The 27,940-nt window shown below is 42.6% G+C and overlaps 1 protein-coding gene across 1 annotated transcript; it reads right to left on the bottom strand.

Moving 5' to 3' along the window:
* Positions 1–1,920: 1,920 nt before the first annotated feature.
* dedd1 (death effector domain-containing 1) lies at positions 1,921–26,686 on the bottom strand. The gene is made up of 6 exons (XM_083661382.1): positions 26,536–26,686; positions 25,430–25,971; positions 24,550–24,678; positions 19,247–19,381; positions 5,803–6,177; positions 1,921–3,087 (listed from the first exon to the last, which is right to left on the bottom strand). Exons 2-6 carry the CDS (start codon positions 25,926–25,928, stop codon positions 3,074–3,076), a joined length of 1,152 nt encoding a protein of 383 aa, XP_083517508.1. The 5' UTR covers positions 25,929–25,971; positions 26,536–26,686; the 3' UTR covers positions 1,921–3,073.
* Between the last annotated feature and the right edge of the window lie 1,254 nt (positions 26,687–27,940).

Genomic DNA, 27,940 nt, shown 5'->3' with positions numbered 1-27,940 from the left:
CTGTAAAATCCTCATAGACGTTTTTTTTGTCAAGTTAAAACCATAGACTGTAAAACAGTCTATTACACCGGAAGCGGAAGAAGCACCCATCAGGCATCATGGCAGCTAGAAATAAGGTGGATTGGCCCTTTAAGCAAGTGGATGTCACAGGATAGAAAGAATAGGACAGAGTTTCAGTAAATTTAGTGGGATGTTCAAGAACGACACCAATCTTGGGTTTAGTCATGCTGACTGACAGCTTAGAGCAAGGTGGAATTATGAAGGATCTGATCCAGGGTGACCCACATTCCATGGATCTCTTCAGACCATTCGAGGGCAGACTCCCAGCAAAATAGATATGGGGGATGGAGGAGGAGAGGCACAACTGCCAAGGGAGAGAGATAACTGTTCAAAATAACAGATGGGCACCATACAAACCAAATGTACAAACAGGTAGAAAGAAAAAAGATTCAAAGATGAGGAATAGGAACTTAAAATCATTTACAAGGAAATTCAGAATGTAATGCTGGCTGTGTAAGGGATTGAAAGGGTTTCTAGTTCTCTTCATATGTCAGACTTAAATTATATTGAAGATTGATCTTTCTAAACACGCAGGACAACTTAACAAGTACCATTTAAAAATAAATAAATACTGCGCTGTGCTTGATGAATAACTTGATATTCCCCCCCCGATTTTTTATCCCCCATTAGTGCAAATTTAATTTATTTATCCTGGTTGCTGCTCCACCCTCCGCCGATCTGGGGAGAGCCGAAAACTGGCTCCATGCTTCCTCCGAGACATGGGCAGTTAGCCAGCCGCTTCTTTTCACCTGACAGGGGAAGCTTCACCGGTAGGACATAGCACGTGGGAGGATCACGCTATTCCAACCAGTTCCCCTCCCTCTGAACAGGCGCCCTTAACGACCAGAGGAGGAACCACATTAGCAACCATAACTTGATATCTAAATTTTTTAGATTGTCATTAGCATCCCAAAACCATATTCTCCATGATGTTTTTTGTGCATTGTGTATGAGAATTTAAAAGTGTATGAGTGTTTGATTGTATAATATTGTTCTTACAGGTCTGATATGAATATGGATCCCTTACGTTTTTGGTAATTCTTATGTGCGTTGCAATCATCCTTCTCTTCTCTTATACCTATTGCAATCAGGGCAAAAATGTTAGTGTAACAATTTTTAACAATTGATGCAATAGACTACTTGCACAACTCCACTACTTCCTGAAATGAGTAGGGCATCTTGGTTTCCTGTCCTACACTAGAGGGTATGCACACCCACTGGAAGACGCCCCCTCAATCAGGAATGAGTGTCAAATTCCTCCCTGAGCAGCAGGTGTCAGTTATCTAGGCTGATTACTGCATTCAAGCTCAGTCTTGCTGTGACTCAGTGGGCGTGACCCCACAGTGACTTCTGCCTCTGTGACATCACATGCATACCCTCTATTGGATGAACTGATTAATGTCAGGTGTGCCTGACTGCTGCAGTCACAACAACAGTGATCAGGCACACCTGACATTAATCAGTTCATCCAATAGTGTAGGACAGGAAACCAAGATGCCCTACTCATTAGTGGAGTTGTGCAAGTAGTCTATTAAGGGCTGTAACCTTAGTATTTAATATTCATGAAACATTTCACATGTGGTAAGTTTGTTAAATAAATGAACATTTAACACATTTAATCCATCAAACCTTTATTTTACACAATACATTTTTTTATTCAATTATATTACGATTTCCACAAACGACTTGCCATGCCAAAAGTAAATATCCACGTTCCTAAACAAAAATGTTACCCTCAAAGACTAGTGTATTTTTTTTTTTATGTTTTCTCCTATTAAGAGTTACAATATACATTGATAAATCAATATACAAAAAAAAAAAACACACAAACGTAAACATGTCCCATGTCCCCCTCCTCCCTGTAGTTGCCTCTGCCTGGCTCCGTAGAGCCCCTGCACTTCAGACAGTAGCGAGACGGTCTGGTCCGCTTAAGTCGCGCTTGTATGAAGGGACTTAAGAGTGAGGGGCTTTTATTGATCGTCCGCGATGACTGAAGTCCAGGCATTAGTTCCAGCAGGGTGAGCGGACAGCTGTCTGTGAGCCACTCTACTGGGCCAACATAGAGTGGAGCTGGGATGTGCGCTTTGGATTTTGATTCCCAACATCACTTCTATTGACCCACACACCGTCCCTGTGCTTTACTCGCTGAGGGAACCCGCTTGCTGAGGCCTAACTAGAAGCCCCGGATACAAGCCTCCATTGCGTTATCCCGGCTTGCTGGTGGTTGACAAGCTTGGCGGTGATGAATCTTCCATGGTCCACTGAGGCCCCCCGGCCCCTAATCACTGCTGTCATCTTACTGGCAACATCCACGTGTGTTCACAGACCCACGGCCAGCTCAAACTGCGTTATTCTGGCGCACGGAGCTGCGGAGTTCCAGTGTTTGTCTGTGTGGTGGGTGCGTGTGTTGGACTAGACTCTCCAAAAACCAAAGTGCGACAGAACCAAAGTGAGCACACACTGCTTCCTTGTCATCATTGTTTTCCAGGATTAAAACATAACCCGTCATTTCATATTTTCTCGGCCGTTGACTTTGTCCGTTAAATCTGTTCCAATAAGGATCAGATCCGGCTTAGCGTTCCTCTTCTCAAGTCCCAGCATTTCAATAAAAACAGAAACAGATCTGGTTTGCAGGTTGGGTTTAACTGTATTCTCGAGAACCGACGACAAACAGGTCTTGCGTTGGCATCTGGATGGCCACCGTCTATTCACAAAATTATACTATAGTACGATAGGCAGATTGGTGATGATTGCGGTCTTCAATGAGTGTGTGTGAGTGTGTGTAGGCAGTCATGAGCCTTGACTGTTTGTGAGCACCTGTATGTATGTGTCAACAACGTGTTGAGGTCTGCAGTCTGGTTGTCTTGTCTTTCTTCAAGTTTGATCGTATCATGGGGTGCTTCACCCCTGATGTTCTGGCACAGGCCTGCTTGTTTCCTGCTCTCACTGACAAGAGACGAGAAGAAGAAGGATCGTCCTCCTCTCGACTCGTCCGCTCTTTGATCCTGGCGTCCTACGGAGCGGCTCCTGTGTATGAATCACAAATCACAAAGCTATCAGATATCAAGCTATCTGCCTTTTCTTATGCATGTTTCACTTTCATTTGCAAATCATATTGTTACAGTTGGAATAATATGAGCTTCTGAAATTGTAAGACCTGTTATGCACCATAACAAGCAATGGTAAGGTCTGCCATCTAGTGGCCATTACATGTATTGCATTGCCACTACAAGGAGTGAGAAGTGGTCAATGCTTAAAAATTATTAGAAATTCACCTGTAGGGGGATACCCTCTGTATTTCTTTGTTGTTGTTTTTTCTGTCTGTTTTTTTCTGTTTGTATTGTTTTGTTATGTATGGAAATTGAAAAATTGCCATTCTTGGTTCAATAAAAACATCTTAAAAAAGAAAAAGAAATTCACCTGTAACCACAAGCTCTTAGTATAATAATGAACTATGGTGCATCCATCGTTCAAGCTTAAAGGTATACTATGCAACTTTTTTTTTTAGGCTCCTTTATTTTTTACATCTTAAAGTCATATTATTGAAGAGTAGGACTGAGATGGAGAATGTACTAGTTTAATTATAATAGAGAGAGCCAAAGTGAAACGTCACTTCCTGCTTTCTCGCTGTACCAGCGCTGGGAAAACTATGAATGGGGGTGAACGGAGAATAACATTACTTTCTTGATCCCGTTTGAATTGTGCCACGGGGTGCCAATGCTAATTTTGTCAATTTAAAACATAACTTTGCATGACAAGAAAGTCACAGTTTGTCGTCAAACTGAAACATAGGGGTTAGTTTTGTATAAAAACTACATAGCAAGAAACAGTGTGGAAGGGATGCATACCAAGCTGTCGTGATTGAAGGTGGAAGACAGACTGGATTGCAGCCTGATCTTGTTTCTTAGGAATATCTATATCTCAAGAGAACCTATCTGTTTGTATTCACAACTAACATGCACTTATGATCGACACAATTATAATACTAGACATGCCTGTAGGGAAAATTTCACACTGCCATTACCAAAAACAAATGCAGCGAAGAAAACTGTGTTATATAGAGCTATGTCACATTGGAACAAATTGCCAGTACATCTAACACAGATTACCAGTAAGATAAGTTTTAAAAAGAAATTGAAAACAGCATTAAGACAAAAAGAAATAAGTTTACATTAAAAAGATAGGCCTACTGTAATGTACACTAAGGATATGACTGTTTGAGAATTTAATTCCTTTTATTGTATTTTTGTGATTTGATAGTGATACTATGTTAGTGCATTGAATGTATTTTTATATGCAATGTTATGTACCGGTATGTATGTATTGTTTTGTTGTGTGTGGACCCCAGGAAGACTAGTTGTTGCTGCGGTGATGACTAATGGGGATCCGTAATAAAGATAACGATAAAGATAGCTCGTGGAAGCTCGTGTCATGTCGCCGGTCTTCAGCTTTGCCGGTAGAGAAAGTGACGTCACTTAGGCGACAGTGTATGTAGTCTTTCTGATTTATAACTTATAGTGCAACAGTTTAACGACAAACTGCAACTTTCTTGACATGCAAAGTTTTGTTTTAAATCGACAAACTTAACGTTGGCACCCCGTGGCACAATTCAAACGGGATCAGCAACCGTTTGTCGGATGGACTTCAAACTTGGGGAGTGCCCTTAGGGGGACCTGACGGAGTGCAGTGAGCACACACGGGGTGGTGCATGGGGGGAACGGGCACTGCACTAGTAGTTACTAATTTGATGAAAAGGACTGGTAATCAAAGTTTATTATACCAACATTTATATTTTTCATATTCAAATTTAGTAATTCTTCCATTCAGATGACACCAGAAACTGTGCTCTAGCTTTAAAACTGTCCACTACAGCAATCTGATGGGGTACATCACCAAAATATGTCATATTAATCAGATTAGTAATGTTGCATGTGCAATGTGCATCCTGGATATAGTTTGTTACAATAGCGTTAGCTCAAATGCTAACGTTAAACAGTATGTGGATGGACAATGCTAACGGCATTAGCGCCATGTTCAGGGATGTATAGTAAAATAAAAACACAGATTTGGGTGGTCTAACCTAACCTAACCAAAAACGTCCGCCTTGTGTAAAAAAAAAAGAAGAAATTGACCCAGGGGCCACACTGAGTGAGGTCGGGGGCCTCCGGGCCGCCAGTTGCCCAACCCTGTCATAGACTATGACATGATCACTGATGATGTCATAGACATTGACAATTTGCCAAGAGTAACCAAAAACCACAATTGCTCGAGTGACATCACTGATGTCGAAGGGTAATTTTGTAGGCCTTTAGAGTACCAGTCAAATATTTTGGCCCAGAATCATCGACAGTGAAGGGCAGAAGCAGAAGGCATGAGAAAGAGTGCCCTCTGACACCTGTCACACAGTGGTGAGACAGAGATGATGATGTCATAGACGATGATTTCACAATGTCTATGACATCATGTCACAGGTCTATGACATCAGCAGTGATGTCACAATGTCTACGACATCATCAGTGACATCACAATTGCTCGAGTGCCAGTCAACAGCCGAGCTGAGGGCGAGGCCGCACTGCGTATGCAAGCTGCAGGGCCAGCTTGGTGAGTGAGCTGCAGGGCGGGCGAGCCCAAGCAGCGGGCGAGCCTAGGGATCAAGCGCGCGAGATGCCTATAGTACCTTAAAATACACCCTAAAAAGCGGTATCGGCCTATGCAGCTCGGTGAGTCTCCCGTGTGCCCCACCGTTGATGGACGAGCGCCTCCTCCCGGCTGTCAGGTGCCTGCGGCCCTCCTCGTAGTCGTCCTGGTCCACGCTGATCAGCAGGCGCACGCCCTCGCTGCCCGCCGCCCGCCTCAGGGAGTCGGTGATGAAGACGCCCTTCAGCGCCTCCAGCAGGGCCCCGCTCAGGTAGTCCCCCCAGAAGGCTTCCAGGTTGTCCAGCTCGGTGAACTTGATGTCGCAGATGATGGAGCCCAGGTCGCGGGCGCGCAGCAGCGAGTTGGCCCGGCTGAACAGCTCAAACTGCCGCTCCAGGGGCTGCGGCTTGTCCGACGAGACGCCGCCGCGCAGCGCCGACTCGTGCTCCAGGTACTCGGCGCGGACGCGCAGTCGGACGTCTGCTAAATGGGAAGGGGGGACAGAGGGATGGGGGGGAGGGGGCAGAAGTGAGGGGTGGAATAATGGTAGACGTATATTAAGAGGGGAGAAAGAGTGAAGTGGAAGAGGGCAAAGCAAAGGAACGGTGAAGAGATGGGAAGAGGTGATACAGGAAGAGAGAAGATGTAGTGGGTGAAAGGTGAGGAAGACGGTGAAGAGCAGGAGAGGGAGGGAGGAGACAGATTTGGGCCATGGAAAAATGGAAAAGAAGTGATGTATGATTGGATAGAGCCCCATCATGACAGAAGGAAGAGGAGGGGTCATGAGGTCAAAACATAGGGAAGAGAAACAAGGACAAAAACGCAAAATCATTAACAAAGCCGACTTGTTTAAAGTGACAATAGTGCAGTACATCAAGCAGGGATTATAAAGGGGGTCAACAGCACAGAGCTTCCAAGAGGAGATCGTGACACATGAAGCAGACTGACTTGACTGGGAGACTAACATTGAGATAACTTGGAGGACATTTGCTTTGATAAAGGGCCTGACCAAAACAGCAAATACAACGATGCCGCTGCAGCAAACGGGCAGAGCAAAACGGTTAATTATGCAACGGTAGAGCAGTTAGAGCTACTGTAATACCAACCAGGCTGTTTTAACAGCTGCCATCTCTTCAGAATCTGGTCTTGTGAAAATGAATTGGGACGTTTCGCAGAGTCAAGATTCTGTAATGAAACCACTCGTGAAATCCCTTCCCCTTCCCAGCCCACTCAATCATTTTAAGCTTTAAGGTCAGCTGTTCAATAAGACGGAACTGATGCCTGAGAATATTCTATATGAAGTCCTGTGTGGCAAGTACCATGGGCTACATACTGTAGTCTACTCAGTAGACTCTACTGCGACATGTCTCTGACCAAAATCCTACGTTTAAAGCCACAATCAGTAACATTTTTGAAAATGTTCACCTTAATATAACAGCTTTTTAGTCATTGAGGATGGTAGAGTGACTTGTAACAGGGAGAATGTCACCTCTATTGGTCACACACCGCCCTCCAAAGGCCTCTCCTGGGACTAAGCAGTTTGGTGCCTGCGTCCCGGAGGCAAGATGCGCGCATGCGCTGTACAGCGGAAGCGTTGACTTCAGCAAAACAAGGAAGTAACTCGGTGCGGAAATGACGTTTCACGTAACTATGGATTATTATTTCATCACGTGGCGAGTACCCGATGTCACAACACCTACATAGAGCTTTCTGCCGCTGTGTTTTGTTGACTTTGAACTGCGATATCGATATCGATACTATTGCACCCAGAGGGCGCAGTTTCGCCAATAGCAAAACTTGGAAAAGTTACTGATTGTGGCTTTAAGTGTTACTAACTTGGTACCCTCGAAAAGTTAAGCAAATAGCGTGATGGGAGTAATCGAGGCAACTTAGCTGTGTCAAAGAAAACTGAAAGCCATGTTGAACCCAGTAAAAAAAAAAAAAAAACAGCCGATTCTCACTGATGGGCATGATTCTAACTCTGAGAACAGAACAGATAGCTCCTGGTGTTCCACAGTAACAGGGTTTGGCGGTCATGCAACAGCACAGCGAGAAATGTCAGAGGATACATACTGTACTGATCAAGAGCACCGCTGACCTGGTCGTCTCATCTCACTATTCCAGAGCCGAGTGGAAACCAGCTGCGGACGACTTTTGCTGCAACAGAGATCCCCTCCCTCCCACTCCCATCCCCCTTTCTTTTAGGTAGAACAGAGACATTTCCAAAGCCCTTTCAAAACCATCATTGCATAGCGGGAGTTTGGTGTATCTCTAGGAGTGGCCGACTGCTCCTCTCTCTCTCTCTCTCTCTCTCTCTCTCTCTCTCTATTAAACGTTTAAAAGGGGACTAACCAGGTGGCAGAGATGCTCACAAGTCATTTTTTGCAAGTCCAAGTAAAGTCTAAAAGTCTTTGGTCACAAGTCCAAGTCAAGTCTCAAGTCTTTGAGGGGCAAGTCCAAGTCAAGTCTCAAGTCTTTGGTCACAAGTCCAAGTCAAGTCTCAAGTCTTTGAGGGGCAAGTCCAAGTCAAGTCTCAAGTCCCTATGGATGAGCGTTCTATCACCTGCTGGATGCCATCCGGTCTGCTTAGAACAGTGGTCCCCAACCACCGGGCCGTGGACCGCAACGCATTTGGTACCGGGCCGTGAGCCCGGTCCAAAAAATAAATAAATTAGTAGTTACATTAGTAGATATTTCTGGCAAACTGGCTTATAAAAGGGTTAAAATTCTGAAAATGAATAAATATTTGGGTATGTATACCTTCATCTGAAGGTATAAGGTGTAGCAAGAAGAAAAACTAAAGAAAAACTTTTAAAAAATTCACCAGTTTTACATTCAATAATAATTGACCAAAAATGGTCAATTAAGGGGTCATGGTGACTTTTAGTGGGAAGTATTAGTTAATCATCTATGGATGTTAATGTTAATGCACCAAAAAAAATAAAAAATAAAATAAAGAAAAATAAAGATTGTTCACAAGTCCTAAACCTTCAAGTCCAAGTCAAGTCTCAAGTCTCTGAGGATGAGTCTAAAGTCAAGTCTCAAGTCACGGTGTGTGTGACTTAAGTGCGATTCAAGTCCATGGGCCCTATCTTCCCAAAAGCGGTAATTTAGCGCTTGCGCTCGTTTAACGCCGTGCGCAATGCAAATTGGGGGCGGGCACAAGCGCGTGCCTGTTACAGTATAATGGGCATAATAAGCGTGCCACATGCCAAAGCAGGCGTTTCAGCGCTAAAATGTGGGGATGGATTTGAAAAGCACCTCTTAGCTGCGCACCAGGCGCTAAAACACTCGCTGCGCTTGATCGCACCATAATCTTCACGCTGCGCAGAAACGTCATTACGCACGGACGTGCCACCCCAGGCCATCAAATTCTGCTGCTAAAATTGGGTAACCAGCAGATTATTCAGTGAGGCAATCAAGTATAATTCACTAAGAAACATTTATCACATCGCAGGGAGGGGTTATGGTAAATTAATTGAGAAAATTTGTACATTGTAGCCTACTTGCAATAGGCTATTCACCTTCACCTGCTATCCCATAACCCGGAGGGTCGTTGGCACCACAGCCAATCTGTCACAAGCTCTCTCCATCTCTCTCTGTCCTCGGCACGAGTAAGTCCACTCTATTACACATGGAGAGAATTACAGCATATTGCATGCCTCGCGCAAACAGCGATCGCGAGATGGGAATCTGATTGGTTTTGATTGACGTAATGCCCAGCATTGCCTGGCCACGCCTGTGAATAATTCTGGTAGTTAACACCGCCCAAATCCCGTTTGCGCAGATGATTTGGCATGGCTCTAGTTTGCGCCTGCGACACGTGCCGTGAACGTTTCCGCATCCCCGCCGAGAATTGCATCCCCAACATATTTCAGGGCTGTTTTAACTTAGAAATCAGGGAGGTCACGTCTACCCAGACAATTATATCACTTTTAAACAGTTACATTTCTGTATCCACCTTATTTTTGAATGCCCCACTGTAAAAAAGAATCGTGGGTACAAGGTCCGGTTTAACGTGACTCATTGTTCCCGCTTGCAATTTCCTTTGTTATACTCTGGCTGCAGACCCGAATTATAAACCGGAAACTGGAGTCCGTTATAAAAGTTATAAATATATAACCAACGCTGGAGGTCCGTATGGAAACTCGAAATGTGTGTTACTCGAAATGGTTAAAAGTTAAATAAATTTGGTGGCGTTTTACTGCCATGTAACATAGCTAGCTAGCCGCTAACATTAGCCACAGTTAGTAGCCGACTACCCACAATGCATTACGTTATCCCAGCACCCGAACAACACGGCTGTAGAGCAGAATGGCTCTGCTGTAAAAGGGTAAAATCCTCATAGACGTTTTTTTTGCCGGGGGCTGGGGGGTTATCTAAATTGGTTACACCGGAAATAGAACCCATAGTTAACGTAAGGCAAAATGGCCGCCAAAAATAAGGTGGATAGCGTGAGGTGGGTATGTTGCCGGGTGGGGGGTGCAAAACTCGGCATAACACCTGGACAAATGCGCAAGGCAGACCGGTATCTTCCCTGCCTTAAGGCACAAACAGGTGCACAAGCGTAAATAGGGGATATCGCCCTTACGAAGATAGGGGCCCCAAGTCTCAAGTCAAGTCCCCATCTCTGCCAGGTGGAAATCTCAAGAACGAATGAATAAAGTGAAAATCAACTTAGCTACTGAACTCAAAATAAAACATCTCATGAACATCAATAAAAATAAAAATAAATAAATCAAAGTGTGGAAAGACAAATTGTATTGAAACACTTCTTTTTGGAGCAGTGAACAGAATACTTCTCAGAACAAGAGAATAGTCCTCTACCTCACTCAGAGCCAAAGCTATGTGTATAATATATAGAGTACATATAGCTAGGACTCTGAAGGGAAGACAATGAACCAAGTCTCAGTTAAGGCACAGAAGAACCGTTTCCCCCAAACGAGAGCTCAAAGAACCCATAGTCAATTACAATTAATTAATTAATTGAATAATGGCCAATTGAAAATTTAAATCTTCCTCTGGAGGCCCGTGCCTGGTTAACTGAAGCTATGATTGACATTAAGGTACATGTTTCAACTAATGAGGCATGGTTAGCCTCTGTCTATTCCTACTTGTTTGAGACTGTGGGGAACAGGGCAAGACTCAAGAGGGACACACTTTGGAGAATGCCAACATTAGCAATGCAAATGTCGAATTAAAGGCATCGATTTTGCATCTCTTAACATTTATAGCAGAGTGAAACCCAAACACTGGCTTTTGCTTTCATGCTTCATAAGGTTTGTAATGAGGATCCTATGCAAACCGGAGAGGACTGGATGAAGAGAGAGGGTTTAAGAACATGTTTAAAGAACAAAGAACTGAAGAGAAGATCTTACTAAAGAGTCACTTATGGAAGAGCACTAAATTCACATTTCACTGTGCATAAACACACACACACACACACAAAATGAATGCACGAGGAGGAGTTTTGCTAGTGTTTTTCTTCAAGAAGGCAATATCACGGTACAAGAACACGAAATACTTTTTCCCCATATTTGTACAGGAGTTTCACTGTGAAGTAACATAAAGACAGAGGACATTGAAATCTTAAGTTTGACATGATATTACTAAATCAGTTCTCCATTACAATGTTGAACAAATGACTAGTGTCAGTCTAGAGTTGTATTTCTGCAGGTAAAGAAAAAAACAAGATGGCAGAGCTTGATCCTTTGAGAGGCACCTCACCACACCACATATCATGAGCAATCCTTAGAGCAGTGTTTCTCAAACTTTTTCAGACCAAGGACCACTTCAACCAATGAAAAAAAACTCGGGGACCACCTAACTCCCAAAAACAATAGGCCTACTACTTCAACTGTAAATTACAAATTACATGCTAATTAAATGGCAAATAGCAGTACAATTAATCAAATTTTTGGCTTCCCACAATTATGAAAACAAGATAACCGATATAAAAAAATATATATATGTAATTTATTTTAGTTAGTCCATTTACCTTTTTTTTTTTACATTTATTTCTCCTGTTCAGTTCAAATATATTCAAAGTTCAAATAAAGTTTTTTCAAGTTCAATAAATGCACAATGTTGCCAAAGTCAAATAGGCTATCTTTTGCCATCTTCAAGTTACATTCAGTGATGTTTTTGTGTTCAAATAAGTGTTAAATGGCGCTATATTCTGACAGCAATTACTGAAATAGAGTGTTTGGTCAGTAACTTGGAACTCCCAACCACCCGCTGTACTCTGTCTCTCTCCTGTAGCCCTGCAGGCAGAGTGGACGTATCTCCGCAACCGTAAGTCGTAGAGAGTCAGGGGTGGTGGCGTTGGATTCGGGGTGAAAAAATACATATAGTCCTTTAGAGGCATCGTGATCTGACATTGAGTTTCCCAGAAAATGTAAATATTTCTCTGATTGGATAGTGGGAGGTAAAAAAAAAGGAAAAACATATAAATCTACTCGCGGACCACTAGGGGGCGCCCGCGGACCACTGTTTGAGAAACACTGCCTTAGAGGATCTGACATGATGCGTTTACTAAAATCACTATGAGAGGAACACTTTCACAGAATGTCAAATAGAGCATCTATCTTATGGGTGTAGAACGTTTGATATATTCTAATACAATATTCTAGTATGGACTCAGTGAAATATGAAGGTAAAAGGACAGTAACAGTTTGACCCGTTCGGCTCATTACGCCGTGCGGGGGCTGTGATAAACACCTGCCCTTCATCATGCATTGGCTGTACTTATATGGATGGCCTCCATTTCGGCCTGCCCATTTCATAGTGAGCAGGAGAGGAAAGCGGAGACGGTGGCACAGAGGAGAAAAGGCCATTTTAAAAAGCACAGGAACACAGTGATAGTCATTTTGTTAGGGTTACAGAGCACTCCACGCTTCATCACACACAGAGAGATCCACTTAGACAGGACATTAGAGAGGCACCGCTCTCTCATTTTCTCCCTTTAAAACACCAAAAGCCCGTTTGGGTTCCTCCATCTCGCCCCGCCAAAAAAAAAAAAAAAAAAAAAAAAAAAAAAGTTTAAGTACCCATTTACGAGGAGTCACTTGGTTGCGGCTTCAACTCTTTATCGATCCGTTTTTCTGCTGAACGACTGACCAAGAGAGTGTGGAGTTAGGAGAGCACCGAGAGAGAGACGGCCAGACAGAACTCCCCCTCTCTCTTCACCCCTTAGACAAAAATCACTCTCTGAATGGTTTTTGCGTAGTTTTGAGCATTTAGAGTTCGTTCTCTCTCCCCTCTCATTGTGTGTGAGGATAGTGTTTTCCTGACACACACACACACAGGGTTGGTCTGTTTAGAACTGCGAACATAGAGAAAGGAGAGAAAGAGAGAGAATGAGACAAGCACAAGTCGGTTGGATTATCTGTCCACTCTGGGTTGGTTTTTTCAAGAACAAGGCACAGGCATGGCACAGCACTCACTTCTATTAGTTTGCAATGAGGTTTGACTCAGGGCTATTAGTTGGTAACTGAAAAGTTCACCAGCTCTGTAGATCCATAAGATAAGCTAACATGGTAGCGTCTAAGTGGGATGCTTGGGACGACTCTTACCTTGACCGATCCCGTTACCCTTAGCCTAACCTTCACCAAACCCATTATTTACGATATAGCCGTAACCTTCACCAAGCCGTTATTTATGATATAGCCGTAACATTCATCAACATAAAAACAGTAAGAGCCTTCACAAGCATCCCACAAAACCCACTACTACTGAGCTCAAGTTACTTACAACACCTTATGGGCGGTTTGTAACAGCAGTTATCACTGTCACAATGTAATTGAGACACTTCAGTGAGAATGATCTGGAGAGATGAATCATGACAGGGTATGAGAGCACTTGGAGGTCTGTCTGAATCCTGGGGGCTCCAGCGTTGGACTGGACTGCCCTATCTATCTCTGTCCCCTCTTGACACACACACACACACACACACACACACTAGAGGTGCTCCAAAAAAAATTGATTCTTGAAAGGATCGCGATTCTTAATGCCACGATTCCTGGATCGATTCCAAACTCCCAAGAATAGATTCTTCTTCGTATTGTAAAAAAAAAAAAAAAAAAAAAAAAATCACAGTGCACCTGAACGCAACATGCAAGATACCGGCTGAATAAGTGTCCAAATGTTCATGTCATTGTGTACTGTACTGCCACGGTGCCACCACCTCTTGCACTTAAAGGATCACTCCGCCGATTTTCAATGCCGAATTATTTTTGGACATAATCTCACACATGTTCAAAAAATTTAAACAGTTTTGCAGACATTCATTTTGTTTGACAGTTATTGAGAGTTGATTTGAGTTAAGGTGTGGACCAGTGATGGCATTCATGCACAAATGACATCACTGGTCCACAACTTAACTCAAATCAACTCTCAATAACTGTCAAACGAAATGAATGTCTGCAAAACTGTTTACAATTTTCGGATATGTGTGAGATTATGTGCAAAATAAATCAGCATTGTTTTTCGGTGGAGTGCCCCTTTAAGGACTCTGGTTAATGTATTCCCCCCAAAATCTATAAATCCTTCTCAAAGTCTACAGATCCCCCCCCCAGTCTATAAATCCATCTTATCTGACAATGACAATAAATATACTTGAACTTGAACAATGACAATAAATATACTTGAACTTGAACTATCTGAACAACATAAGGGGGGAATTTCCCCCTAGTTTGCAAAATGAATTTAGGCCCTGACTGTAATACTTCAGAAGTTGAATTTGAAGTTCAGCATTAATACATTTGTCATTTTTTGTCTTAGATACCTTTGTGTGTTATTGCAATATAAAACTACATAATTGAGAATCGATTCTAGATTCTGGAATCGAGAATCGTTGGAATCGAGAATCGTTGGAATCGAGAATCGATTCTGGAATCGGATCGGATAGTGGCTTAGCCGGATCGGAGCACCCCTAACACACACACACACACACACACACCCGGGGCACACAGGGCACAGAGATACGATACAGCAGGAACGAACCTCAGCAAAGCACTGTTGGGTTATTTTCCTCAGAACTGCTTGAGCAAAGGTTACAGAGAAGCTTCTTCAACAGCTGTCTATTGGCGGCCATTTTAGATTCTTTGAAAGTGAAATACAGGGTCCGACCTGAACAAAAAGGACTGGTACCCGTGCAGAATTTGACACGTCGATATTGAGACTCCAGAGCTGGTTTATGTAACATTAGATGTTAGCCAGTGTGGTTGGAGTTGCTTGAATTTTTAAGGCTGATGTTTGTGACCAGAGATAATGAAGATCATGTGAGGAGAAAAAAGAACGGCCTCATTCAATCTGCCACATTGCGGGAACAGTTAATTCCACCACAAGGTAAGAAGAGAAGTTTGGATTCAATAAAAATGCTAACCTTTATCTACAAAGTAGATGTTAGGGAATATTAAAACAAAACTTTCAAGATCCATCGCCATTAGAATAATTTTCTCAGTTCAAATGTATGCTTTTTTTTTTTTTTTTTTTTTTATTACAAAAGATTCAGCTGAAGAACTTTTGGAAAATATTTGAGGCTTACTGCTGAGGACTCTGTCAGTTCTGTGAAACACTCGACACCAACACCTCTCATTAAGAAAGAGAGACATTTAGGAATCAGAGACTTTTTAAAACATTGAGTTTTCTCATCCACAGGTGCACAACAACACTAAAGAACATGACAGGACATTTTAGAGCAAATGTTGTTGTTTGTCTGAAGGGGGGATAGGGAGGAGGGGCACCTAAACTAGAATACACAGGCATCCAATACAGAGCAGAGTGTACGGCACCGCCCCCTGTTGGTAAGACGGGGGAGGGCCTCTTTACCTTAGGCATCGGACCAGACTTGCGAGAGTGCGAACGACTGAGCTTGATCTCGCACACACCGCAGTATGTACGGAACAGACTTTTTTGTGTTTTGTCCCCCAGCCTCCCTTCTCTCTCTCTCCGTGTTCCACTGTTTTCCTAGGTTACTCGACCTCAGTCAGAATCCTGAGTTCAACCTGGTGGGATCAAATGCGGAGTCAAGACAGCAACAGGTTTAAAAGAGGCAACAGGCACATCACTCTGCATATAGCTAAAGAAGTAGGGCTGTGTCGTCATCATCGTTAAGATCACTTTCTAATTAAGTCAGAATCATCGTGGGTGGGGGGCCTTTGTTGAGATATGGGTGTTTCGAACACGCGATGAAAAGGCATTGTTGAGAGGTAAGCAAATGGTAAGCAAATCTCCATGTATTGGCGAGTGTTAGCTCAATCGTATTGTGGTGAAGAACTAGCATTGGTCTCTAGGAAAAGACAGGCAATCATAGAAATGTATGTAGAGCAGGATATTGACAATGGGTTATGTAGCTTTTCGGGTGGGGCTAATGTATTCTTGAAAATGATTTCAGGAAGTGGGAAGTTTTGGCAGTTGGCCCTTGGGGGTTTGGCAGTTGGCAATTTGGAAATGAAGGGAGAACAAGGGGGCTGCGTCTAGTCGTGACTGGGCAAGTGTATCACAGCATGGACAAAAAGGACAGGAGACAACCTACCAGACTGGGCTCTTAAACAGCAGCTGAAAAGAATCCACCGGGTTAGAGAAGATGTCAGATGTATTGAGAAGGTAAAGAAGGTCATGAAGAAGCCAGGTAGAGAAAACGATGCAAGGAGAGACTATCCACGATGATGCATAATGTATTATTGTGAGAGTTAACCCATTGATACCTGATGCAGCATTTTGCGTGTGTATCCCTCATTTGTGTGCGTATCCCTTTAAGACTTAAAGGGATACACACACAAATGCTGCATCAGAGTTCAATGGGTTAAGGAGATAAATGCTCAACATGTTCAGAATGCAAGGGTGAAGATGAGATTAGAAACAGCGTGAGATGAGTATGGAATGAGAAGAATGAGTAATGAGCAATAGGAATTCACGTGTTATTTCTGTGCCCCAGAACAACTGAGTCAATGTTTGTGAAATCGCACCACAGATTCTTAACGATAGAAATCGGAGTGAGCCCTTAATGAGTGATGTCACTGGGATGTGAATTCAGGGGCCGTTGAGTTGCCACAACAGGAAGTTGATATATTCCAGCATTGCTAATCTATGAGCTAGAGCCCGACTGATATATCGGCTGGCCGATATTATTGGCCGATATTGATCCATCACAGATATATTGGTATTGGCGTATGTTGTCCGTTATACGCCGATCATCTTTTTTCATAAGTTATAAATGGCAGCATTTGTTGATTTCTTTCTTAATTCAAGTCATATATTTATTTGTTCCATTTATGTTTTATTATTTATAGCTATTAAAGTATAATTTTAAATTCCAAGTGAAGTTTACCGTTTCACTGCAATGTTGGACTGATGTCATTTTGGACAATAAAATTGACCGTTAAAACTGTAAAATATCCTGGCTCCATTAAATATTTTGTCACAAGGGTTTGATATTTGAGGGATCATTGCAAAAGAAAAATGTTTATCTATGTATGTATGTACGTATTTATGTATGTAGGTATGTATGTATGTACGTACGTACGTACATAATGTGTATATATAAAGGATATCAACCGATATATCGATATCAGATTTATTTATTTTTACTCCCTAATGTTGGTATCGGCCCCAAAAATCCAGTATCGTTCGGGCTCTACTATGAACAGTATGAACCCTAATTTAAATGGTGTGAGTGGTGCATGTTAACAAGTATTGACTGAGCTGTCCTGGGGCACAGGAGTAACATGTGGATTCTTCAGATGGGTGGCATTCCACTTTAAACTCCTCTGGGTAGTCCTGTTGTGCAGCTTCAAATAATTAAAGGTTCTCACAAGTCTAAACTCCAAAGTAATGGTTAAGACCTTTAACCCATTGTGCAGTTCAACAGCCCTTTTTGGAGCGCTGTTGGCTGTGAAAGCATGCTGACATTTTGCAGAGAGAATCGCTCCATTGTGTGCTAGTCTGTTAGTGTGCTAAAGTGTGCTGGTGTGCCATTTGAAAGCCTGTTGCTTGACTGGAACATGAGGATAAATCCACATGCCCAGGAAGATAGAGGGCAAAAGGTTTGCAAGTTGCAAGCTCAAAGCAAAAAGAAGGGACAATATGCTATATGCCAGGGATACTCAACTTGCTTTGCCCGGGGGCCACTTTCATGAAATGATAGAAGGCGAGGGGCCAGTTAATAAACAAACAATATACATTTTTCTGTAGCGGATTGTATGTTTTTGGGGTGTCAGCCGGAGTTTAGTCTGACAATGTTGTGCACACCGGATAGTTAGTTAGGTTAAGTTAGTTAGGTTAAGTACATACATAAGCAGTGTTGGGCAAGTTACTTTCAAAATGTAATATACTACATATTACTAGTTACTTTCATTTGAAAGTAATAAGTTACTTTACAATATTGCCTTTTGTGTAGAGTAACTCGTTACTTATTACACTACTTTTGCATTACTTTTACCAAAACAACAGCAGCAGTAGAATGACATCGCCCACCCGGAACATCCCGAAAAATAATTTCAACCACCTTGAAGTCAGTGTAAACAATCCAAAATTCTAAATGTTATTCTTTTCCTTTCTTATTGTCATCTATAGTCGTTAATTGCATAAAAACACAGTTTGATTAGGAAATGATTGTATCTTTATTTAAATATGTGCTTTGATTTAAAAAAATGTAACTCAATTTGTAACTTGAGTTACTTGACAAAGTAACTGGTATAATATTACTGAAATCCTATAAGTAATAAGTTATATTACCGAGTTACTGTTAAAAGTAATATATTACATGTAATATGTTACTTTTGTAATGAGTTAGCCCCAACACTGTACATAAGTGCCTGGGTAGCTAGCAGACGGCGGTATTTGACAATTTAGCAGCTAAATCATAGATTATTGAAAGATATTCCATATTCCAGACTGAAATGCTATAACAGAAGTATTGGCCAGAATGACATGAACATTTGGACACTTATTCAGCGGGTATCTTGCATGTTGCGTTCAGGTGCACTGTAAAAAAAAAAAAAAAAAAAAAAGAATTGCAATCCCATCGCGGGCTTAATCTCTCAAGATCTCAGAGTGGTGCCACGCCACCATTTTAAAGCCAGCAAGAGCAGAACAAAGCAGACTGAGCAGAATCAATCAAGGACATCAAACTTAGACTAATTAACCAGGAGGAATATTGCAAAACTGCACACTTTGTTACGCCAGATGCCCCATCTTAGAGCATTAGTGAGAGCAGGTGACCGGTTGATGCAATGCTAAATGATTGTGTGCGTTTGTTTGTTTGTTAGTTGGTGGAGGTCTGGGTGGAAATGACCAGGAAAAAACTCAAGTTGAGGTTTGAGGGTGGAGGAACTACATCAGAGCGAAAGAGACAAAACAACGGGGGGAACGTGGTGGTGATGCTGCAGAAGGTGTGAAGTGATTGAAAAAGAAATGAGAGATGAAATAAACTGGAGATTGAAAAAGAAAGGAAAATGACTTGCAATAAAAAAAAAAAAGAGTGAGATTGAGATAGGAAGGTGAAAGATGAAAAGCTAAGAAAGAAGCAGGTGGAGGCTGTTCTTACCGCAGGACAGTTTTTGAGGCGGTGGAGGTGGAGGAGGAGGCTGCTCCTGCTTGCAGGCTCTCTTGGGCCTGCTCCACCCATGGCCCCTCTTCTTCCTCCTCCTGGGGACTTGGCCAGGCATGTCCGGGTAAACACCTGACAGGACAAGAAGAACAACAACAACTTGATTTATTGATATGGCACCTTTAAAAACAGAGTTTACAAAGTGCTTTGACGGGACAAAATAAAAGCTTCAAATTATGAATGTAGAAGGCAATAAAACGAATAAGAAATAAATAAACGGGGATCGTAGGATGAAAATAAAATATACAGTAAAAGTAAGACAGAATTAAGACGCCGGTAAAGACAAAAGACATAAAAAGACAATAGAAAGACGATAGAGACAATAAAAAGCAGGTAAAATATTAAAAAAATATGATAAAAAAGACATCACATAAAAGCAATGGGTTTTAAGAAGTGATTTAAAAGCAGTCACTTATGATGATTCTGCTAGCCTTATCTCCCTCAGGCAAGTCATTCCAAAGGCGAGGGGCCCCTGATGGTAAAAGCGTGCTCACCTTTAGTTTGAAGGCTAGATTTTGAGAACAGCCAGAACTGGCTCATATAGGGTCAACATATCATGTTATGTAGCTTGGGTCCAGAAAGCCTTTCTCCCATACACACACACGCGGAAAGAAGCAGATGTAAAATTTTCTGGGTGTCACTCAAAGTCAAAAGCGACTTTTAAATGATTGGATTCATTTGTCTTTAGATTTGTTTTGATTGTATTCTGATTCATGAGAAAACAGGTGACACTAGATAAGATTGGCTGAATGCATATGACTGTCACTTTTTATGTCCTCCTGAGGAGCATACACCAGCAGTCAAATGGAGGAAATGTGTTCAAAAGTAATGGAAAGTAATCAGTTACATTACTTTTATATTGTGATACTTGGATTACATTACTGATTACAATTTGTAACATGTATGGATGGGCCTAAAAGTTGTTAAGAACAGGGGGGATCAAGGCAGCCGGCAGGGATGTATAATGGAATGGCTCTACCAGGCACAGGCCAGAGGCCCAAGAGCTCAGGGGGCCCATAACCCAGAGCCTCTTCACAGGGCCTCCGTGTATCTTGTCTGGGCCCGGGATGAAACGATCCCTTAGGGCCCCGACCCTTTATTTTGGACAAAATGTCCCATAAGTCTATGGGCAATTAGAGGGTTATTGTGCTTTTGGCTTTAAGTGACTGTACCTGCTCTGTAAATCCTGTGTTTTTGAGATACAGGTCAATATATTTATTGTTATTGTGCCGTTGGCTTTAAGTGACTGAGTGTACCTGCACTGTAAATCCTGTGTTTTTGAGATACAGGTCAATATATTTCTGGGGGGAATAGCGTGACCCTCCTCACTGCACATTAGTGATGGGGGCCGCAGTTATAACCGCGCTGACCGCGGATATTCCGCCCCGCGGGCGGGCCAGATCATAAAAATCAACATTCTGATTAATAGCGGATGGGTTGCGGGCGGTTGAAACGATGCATCATTAATGAGGAATTAATTAATTAATTAATTACGTTCTCTAGTCTATGAACGTATTTTAAGCTATATTTTTCGTCAGGCACATTCTTAGTCGCCTATTGTAGATCCCCCAAAGGACCCACGGCCGTAAACACAACAATAGCCATGTGCTAGGTCGCAAGGCTACACTTTTCGTCCATATATGGTCAATGATGTCACCCTGAAAAAGGAGTCTCCGCTGAAGACCTGTTTGAAGAGAAGACGCGTTCGTATTAGGATGGCATAAAGGCTCATCCGTGCATCTCTACTGCACATGTATATGAGGTAGCATGTCCTAGTCTAAAATTCTGGGGTTAAAATGGGTTTGCTGAAATCAGGTTAGAGAAGAAGGTTGTTCTTGCTTCTGTAACTGCCTTTTGACAATAAATGCATCTTTCCAGATCTCATAGAATACGTTTAAACCACTCTTCTTCCATTTCCGTTCCACTCGGGTACACTCTCCCTTTAATTCCTGTAGGGATGCACTGATCCACTTTTTTCACTTCCGATCCGATTCCGATACCTGAATTTGGATATCTGCCGATACCGATATTATGCTGATACCAATATTTTTCTTGAATATACAGTATAGGCAAAGATTTGGCCAATTAAAGATTTTTTTCTTTAAATATACCTTGCAAAAAGCAGACAAAATTAAGAAAATATACAAGGCAAAGAAGGATACTATTATACATGGGCAAATTCCGGCCAGCGCCCCCTGTGTGGCCCGCGCTGGAATTGCAAAAATAAATAAATAAATAAATAAATAAATAAATAAATAAATAAATAAATAAATAAATAAATAAATAAATAAATAAATAAATGAATGAATGAATGAATGAATGAATGAATGAATGAATGAATAAATAAATAAATAAATAAATAATAATTCCGATCCGATCCGTGCATTAGTGCCAATATCGGCACCCAATACCGATATTGGATCGGCCCCATCCCTAAATTCCTGGCTGGATTCCTGGCTGTTTGTCTTTGCACGGGGCGAGTCCAGGACAGTCAGACAGGTGTCATTAAAAAGAGAATACCTCCTCCTCAGTGTTAAAAATCTGGGTCAAAGGCAGTTAAAGGCAAAGCAGCAGCATTCCAAAGCACAGAAAACGTGCTAGCAGAGTTAAAAACACAGCAGTGGACAGGTGTCATGTGATCAGCAGTGGACAGGGGTCATGTGATTAATAAGAAGCTGGGATAAAACCACACTGAATAAAACTGCTTTGTGATCAGACACACTTTGTCTCAATGTCAGGGCTGAGACCACTGCACAGTACCAAGTTGAAGGTGTGGCCCTTAGAATGTGTGGGGTTCTCATACTGCTTGAGTGATGTTAGAGGTTTCAAAATTATTCATAAAATCAGTGACAAAAGTCTGCGTGGGGCAGCAGACATGGATGTTAAAATCACCTAAAATAAGAATTTTGTCATATTTTGACATACAATGAAATTAATCAGCAAACTCTTGGATGAAAGCGTGGTTGGGTCTAGGCACTACAGGGGGTGCTTGAGAGAAAGGGGAAAATGGAAAAATGTAAGAATATTAAATCATGAAGATAAATGAAATGTTAAAATAAATCTGCTCAGGAGGCACTAGTAGAGATGGGTACCGAACTCTGTACTTTTACAGGCACCGACCGAAAGTTGGCGGTACTACCGAGTATCAGTTCACATGACATGAAACGGTACCTCATTTCGGTACTTTTTTTTTTCTATTATAATTTAAAAATGTCGGTACTTGAACGCATCTCAGTGATACAAAGACAGCGAGCGAGATAGAAATTCCGACGCAAACTTGAAGGCAACACACACGAGGGTGGGTTACGTCAGCACATCACTGCCAAAACAAGCAGAAGAGAAGAAGATGGCCTCTCGCTTGCGGTCCACTTCACAAAGATAGACTCAGACAACGCTCGCTGTAACATTTGCGATGCGAAGTGCAAAGCTGGCCAGGGGAACACCTCTAACTTGAGGAAACACTTGGTCAAGCATAAAATCTTTTTAAATGCGGAAGACTGTAAAGTGTTCGATAGCCTGAGGGTGGACGCTGCATCCACCAGCAGCAAAGCACCTACAGCCAGCAGCTCCTCTGCTTCGTTAGCTGAAACGGACAACGACGACGACGAAACTTCAAGTGTCGCAAGTGAGTCGTCGACTTCTTCAACATCAGGTAACGTCATTTAATTAGCTAACGTTAGCTGGATAGTTGTAGCTTATAGCTTAGCATGTTTAGTAGCGTAACTAGCGTTGCTAACGTTATTATTATCCTCAGTTCGTGTCACCGTGAGACGTTCAACGTTACACTCTTGCTTTCTTTGCTAGGCCACCGTGTGAGAGTCGCACAGGAGACACCCTTCACCCTGGCGAAGAAAGCAGCTTTACCCCGGCAGAAAGTAAATGAGTGCCACAGGGCAGTGACTGCCTTCATGGTAAAAGGCATGTTGCCCTTCGCAACGGTGGAGTCTCCATGGTTCAGGTAAATTATTTATTTATGTATAAATGGGTGATAATGTGTGTGTGTGTGTGTGTGATATTCATAGAGTAAGCTAAGTTACTAACAATAGTTATTTTTATTGTCTATATATAGGGAGATGACAGGGACCCTGAACCCAAAATACTCCCCTCCCTCCAGAGACCTTCTCACAAACACATTTATTCCAGCTTGGTATCGTGTTGAGAAGGAGAATGTGAAGGAGGAACTCAGGGCAGTTGACCATATTGCAGTGACCGCTGATGGATGGAGCAGTGTGGCACAAGACCATTACCTCACGGTCACTACCTTGCTGCGACAAGTAAACTCTTGGTTTGGGAGGGAAGAGGGAGGGAGGGAGGGGTTTTATTTTGTTGGGTGCTGCTGCTAAACAAAAAAAAATCTAAATAAAGAACAATGTTGAAATTGAGAAGTTTGGACTTATTTGTTTTACAACTGTACATTTTTGTTGTTGTTTTTTTACTCAAAAAAGTATCGAAAAAGGTACCGTTTTTGGTACCGTACCGAATTCCAGGTACCGGTACCGTACCGGTATCGATTCAAATGTGAACGGTACCCAACCCTAGGCACTAGTGCAACTCACTCAATTTTTTTTATTTTGGAAAAGTTAGATACCAGTAGTAACCATCCTTCTTAAAAAAAAATGCGACTTATTCCTTCAAGTACAGACAAATGCTGCATGGGTCTTGGTTGATGCAGACTGTGTTGAACAGTTGAACAAATGATGTAGTACTACTACTGCATAAAATGAGAGCGCATTTAAAATCCTTTCTGTAAAGAACAGCACCCCCCCATGCCTGACAGCCTGGGTTGTAGGAGATCATAGACTATAAAAAAAAAAAGGAGAGAGAGCTGATGTTTAAAAGACAACAATTTACAACTTACAGTTAGCAGCAGCTGAGGGTAACCTAGGTTGTTGAGGAACTGTCTACAATTGCATGTTGTGCTAACATAAACATTATTTCCATCTACCACTTAGCCTATTTAGGCTGATTCGGTTGCTATTTCTTGTCAATGTATTAGCCTCAATGCATGCTGGGAGATTTCACATGAGGCTCAATTAGCCACGCACCGATGCATTCTGTTTCGAACATGTTGTGATCGAAACTGGAGCGGTACTGAGCGGGTGATCGGTGCCGCTCCAACTTTCGCTCCGGTACCCTCTGGTCCCCGCTCCCCGCTCAAGCCAAAGTCCCCCCGCTCCGCTCCCCACTCGCTCCACGCTCCGCTCCGGTCACATGCTCTGTATTATAGACGATGCTCTTACCAGGTCTCCACTGCTGTGTAAAGTTTGGCAGGTGCATTTCAGTCGGTCTGTAGTTTGGCCCCCGTCCAGAATGGCACTCCAGCTCTCTGTTCTCTATCCCATAGTTTGGTCCAAATCTCTCTGGAGATACTGTGTCAAAAAAAAGAAAAAAAAAGAAAAAAAATAACAATCTGGCATTGACAACTAAAGCTGCGTTCACACACCAAGTCACCAACCTATTAAAAGTTTTTCGCTGGCATCGAGTTTACATACAAAGTCAATGCAAACGAGCGATTGAGCGCATATTCGCCCGGGAGAAAAATCGCTGGGCGTCCGAGCGACAGAGACAGAGCGATAGGAAGAAAATACGCTCGTCGCCCGAGATGAAATATCCCAACTGGAGCGAAATGACGCTGGCATCAGTCGCTCCCTGTTCAACGCTGATTGGCTGCCGTGTGAGAGTGAGTCAAGGATCACACTGGCTTGGAACAAACCGCTGGTTTATTGTGTGGCAACAAACCGCATTGACAGCTGATTGACAGGCTGACAGCTGACATGAAGTGAAGTCTGTACTACCGGTATGGAGCTCGCATTAGGAGCACGGTGATAGGTTTAGATTGTAAACAACTACGGTGGCTCGTAGTGGACAAATATCATCATGACATTGCGTAACGTTATAGCCCCCAGATGTCCGTCAATTATTGTGCCTGTTGACGAGCGATTTAAACAGAGTGACAGAGCGATTCCAAAGGGTTCAGTCGAGCGACAGAGAGAAAAATAAATATCTCGGTGTGAACACAGCTTAAGACAGTATGGCTGTCAACATTCTAGCATAACACCACACAGCAACCAATAAAGTATGCAAGATAATATCACAACCTACACTCTGGTTCCTCCTCACCTGTCCTCCTTCTTTTGTGGGACACAAAGGGCAGCAGATCGTGGCGTGTGAGGACTCTCAGTAGCTGCAGTAGTGGCTCCACCTTGCCCTCACTGAGGTACCCTCGCCTCTCCAGCTCCAGCAGCAGCTCAAGGCCACTCGTGGGCTTGTATAAGGCCAGTGAAGGGGGGCACGGGGACCCCTGGGGAATGGGCTGTACCCACCTCCTCCAGAAGTTGAGCAGTTCAGGACTAGGAGACACGCCCGGGTTGTCCGGATCGCCCTCGTGGGGCTCGACCGTCCAGCCTGCTGGGTCGAGGGGGTGCGACACAGAAAAGGTTTCGTGCAGGAGGAAAGAGAGCACCTCGATGTCCGTCTCCGTCAGTTGAGAACCGACTAGTTCAAAGACCTCGTGGAGAGACAGCATCCCGTAGTAGTTGACGCATTCTGTCTCGTCCCAGTAAAGCGAGTCCTTGAGAGAGTATTGTGGGCGGTATTGCGGGTGATGCGCTACAGCCATGGTCAGCTTATAGCCTTTCTCCAACTTCCAGCCTGGGTCAAGACTGTGCAGAAACAAAATGTTTAACAGACACGCAGTGATGTAGCTTAGATTACAGTACTCTACTTGTGTTTTAAGTCTTGTGATACTGATAAACATAAACAATATACTAGGCCAAATTATCCACGAAACATGGGCAGCTGTAACAAAAAACTATATGACTTGTGTGCATCATGAGCCACCAAACCAATATAAACAAAAATCAATTAGACTATATATCAGAATTTTTTTCATTTTTGCTTTTTTCCTTAAAAAAAAATCCATGTTCATATATAACATAATTTTGCTACTCCCAAATAGGATGTATAGGCTTATTTTGAATATTTAATTAACGATTTATGTCAGCCTGAAGACTCAAATAAAATAAAATAAAAATAAAAGGGTGGTGGGTAAACTGAGTTTAGGTGGGTTGTTAATGTTTACCCTCCACGTTTCTACTGTCTCTAGCCCCACAAGACAACAGGCAAGACGTGACAACTGAGCAAATCAACAGCAAGCCGACTTTAGCCGAGCGAGCTAACACAACAACACTAGGCCCAGAGGCATAGCAAGCTCTGCGTTAACATACCTCTGTTTCCAGTCAGCTCGGCGTTGTTGTCTTGAAACATGCGATGCAAAACAGCTGGGGATCTGTGCAGTGTTGTCGTCTGTCAGGTCAGTGATATCTATAAAAGCTGTCGGTAGCCACAGGGGAGAAGTCGCTCTGTAACGCCCATCAACCGGTGGAGCAAATTACCTTTGACACTTACGTAATCGGTCACGTTCCGCTGAGGGGAAGGGAGGAGGAGGAGGGGGGGATCACTAAACAGCCATGTTGCTATAACCAAATCCAAATTAAACGTGAGATTAGTGCCACATTTTCCGGGTATTATGAATGATATAAAGGGCTATTCGGAGCAAAAACGCCGTGCATTTGTGTTGTTAACGTTTGCTGACACCACCACCATCAGCTGACGATAACGTCAAACGGGCTCGACAAAGACAGGCTAATTCAATAGTCGGGGGGAAAAATATAGATCATTTTTTATAGCTGTATTTAAACATGTCACGTTAAACGTTATTGTACCGACGACGACTCACCTTCCTCTTTAGTAACGACGGGTTGTCAACAACTCGCACGACACAGGCACAGGCAGCAGCAGCACAACAACAAAGGAGTGACCAATCGCAGCCTTCCGTGCGGAAGATGACGTTGTTTTCAGGGCCGAGTTTCGCACTGATCCGCGGTCAGATCTTATTTACAAGTTCCTGATCTGATCGGCGATAGTAAAATATGAAAGCTGATCCCAAATCAGAAGTTTTAACTCTGGGTACACTATTAGAAAACACTTAGAAAACACACACACACACACACACACACACACACACACACACACACACACACACACACACACACACACACACACACACACACACACACACACACACACACACACACACACACACACACACACACACACGCACACGTTGAAAGACATCAAGTCGATGCAAACATAATTATTAAAATAAATAAATAAATAAATAAATAAATAAATAAATAAATAAATAAATAAATAAATAAATAAATAAATAAATAAATATGTTAATTATTTTAATTATATTAAACGACTAATTATTTTTATTTTTTGCATAATTTACGCGTGTACAGTGGGAGAGTAGTACCAAGTATCTGGCAGTACCCCGCATCGTCAGCAGATGGCGGTATTTCCAGTATCTAGGCAACGGGAGTTTTTTTTTTCTTTTCTTTTTTTTTCCGTCTAGCTCAAACCAAAGAGCATGGAAGGAAAGAGACGAAACTCCGGCCATTTTTGGAAACAGAATGCGCCTCGCAGTGGTCAGCTGCGGTAGCGCGGGCCCCTATAATCAGCCTCTCTAAACAGTAACTCAACGGGAGAACACTCTAAATTTCGTGGATTCACATCTTTTCTGGGCGTACTGTAAATCTTGATTGAAGTGGTGTAGTGCAGGGATGT

This window comes from Poromitra crassiceps, assembly GCF_964638095.1.
Source record: "Poromitra crassiceps genome assembly, chromosome: 26".
In the NCBI taxonomy this organism is placed as follows: Eukaryota; Metazoa; Chordata; class Actinopteri; order Beryciformes; family Melamphaidae; genus Poromitra; species Poromitra crassiceps.
Note: the sequence above shows the minus strand (reverse complement) of the source record. Positions and strands in the feature narration are given on the sequence as shown.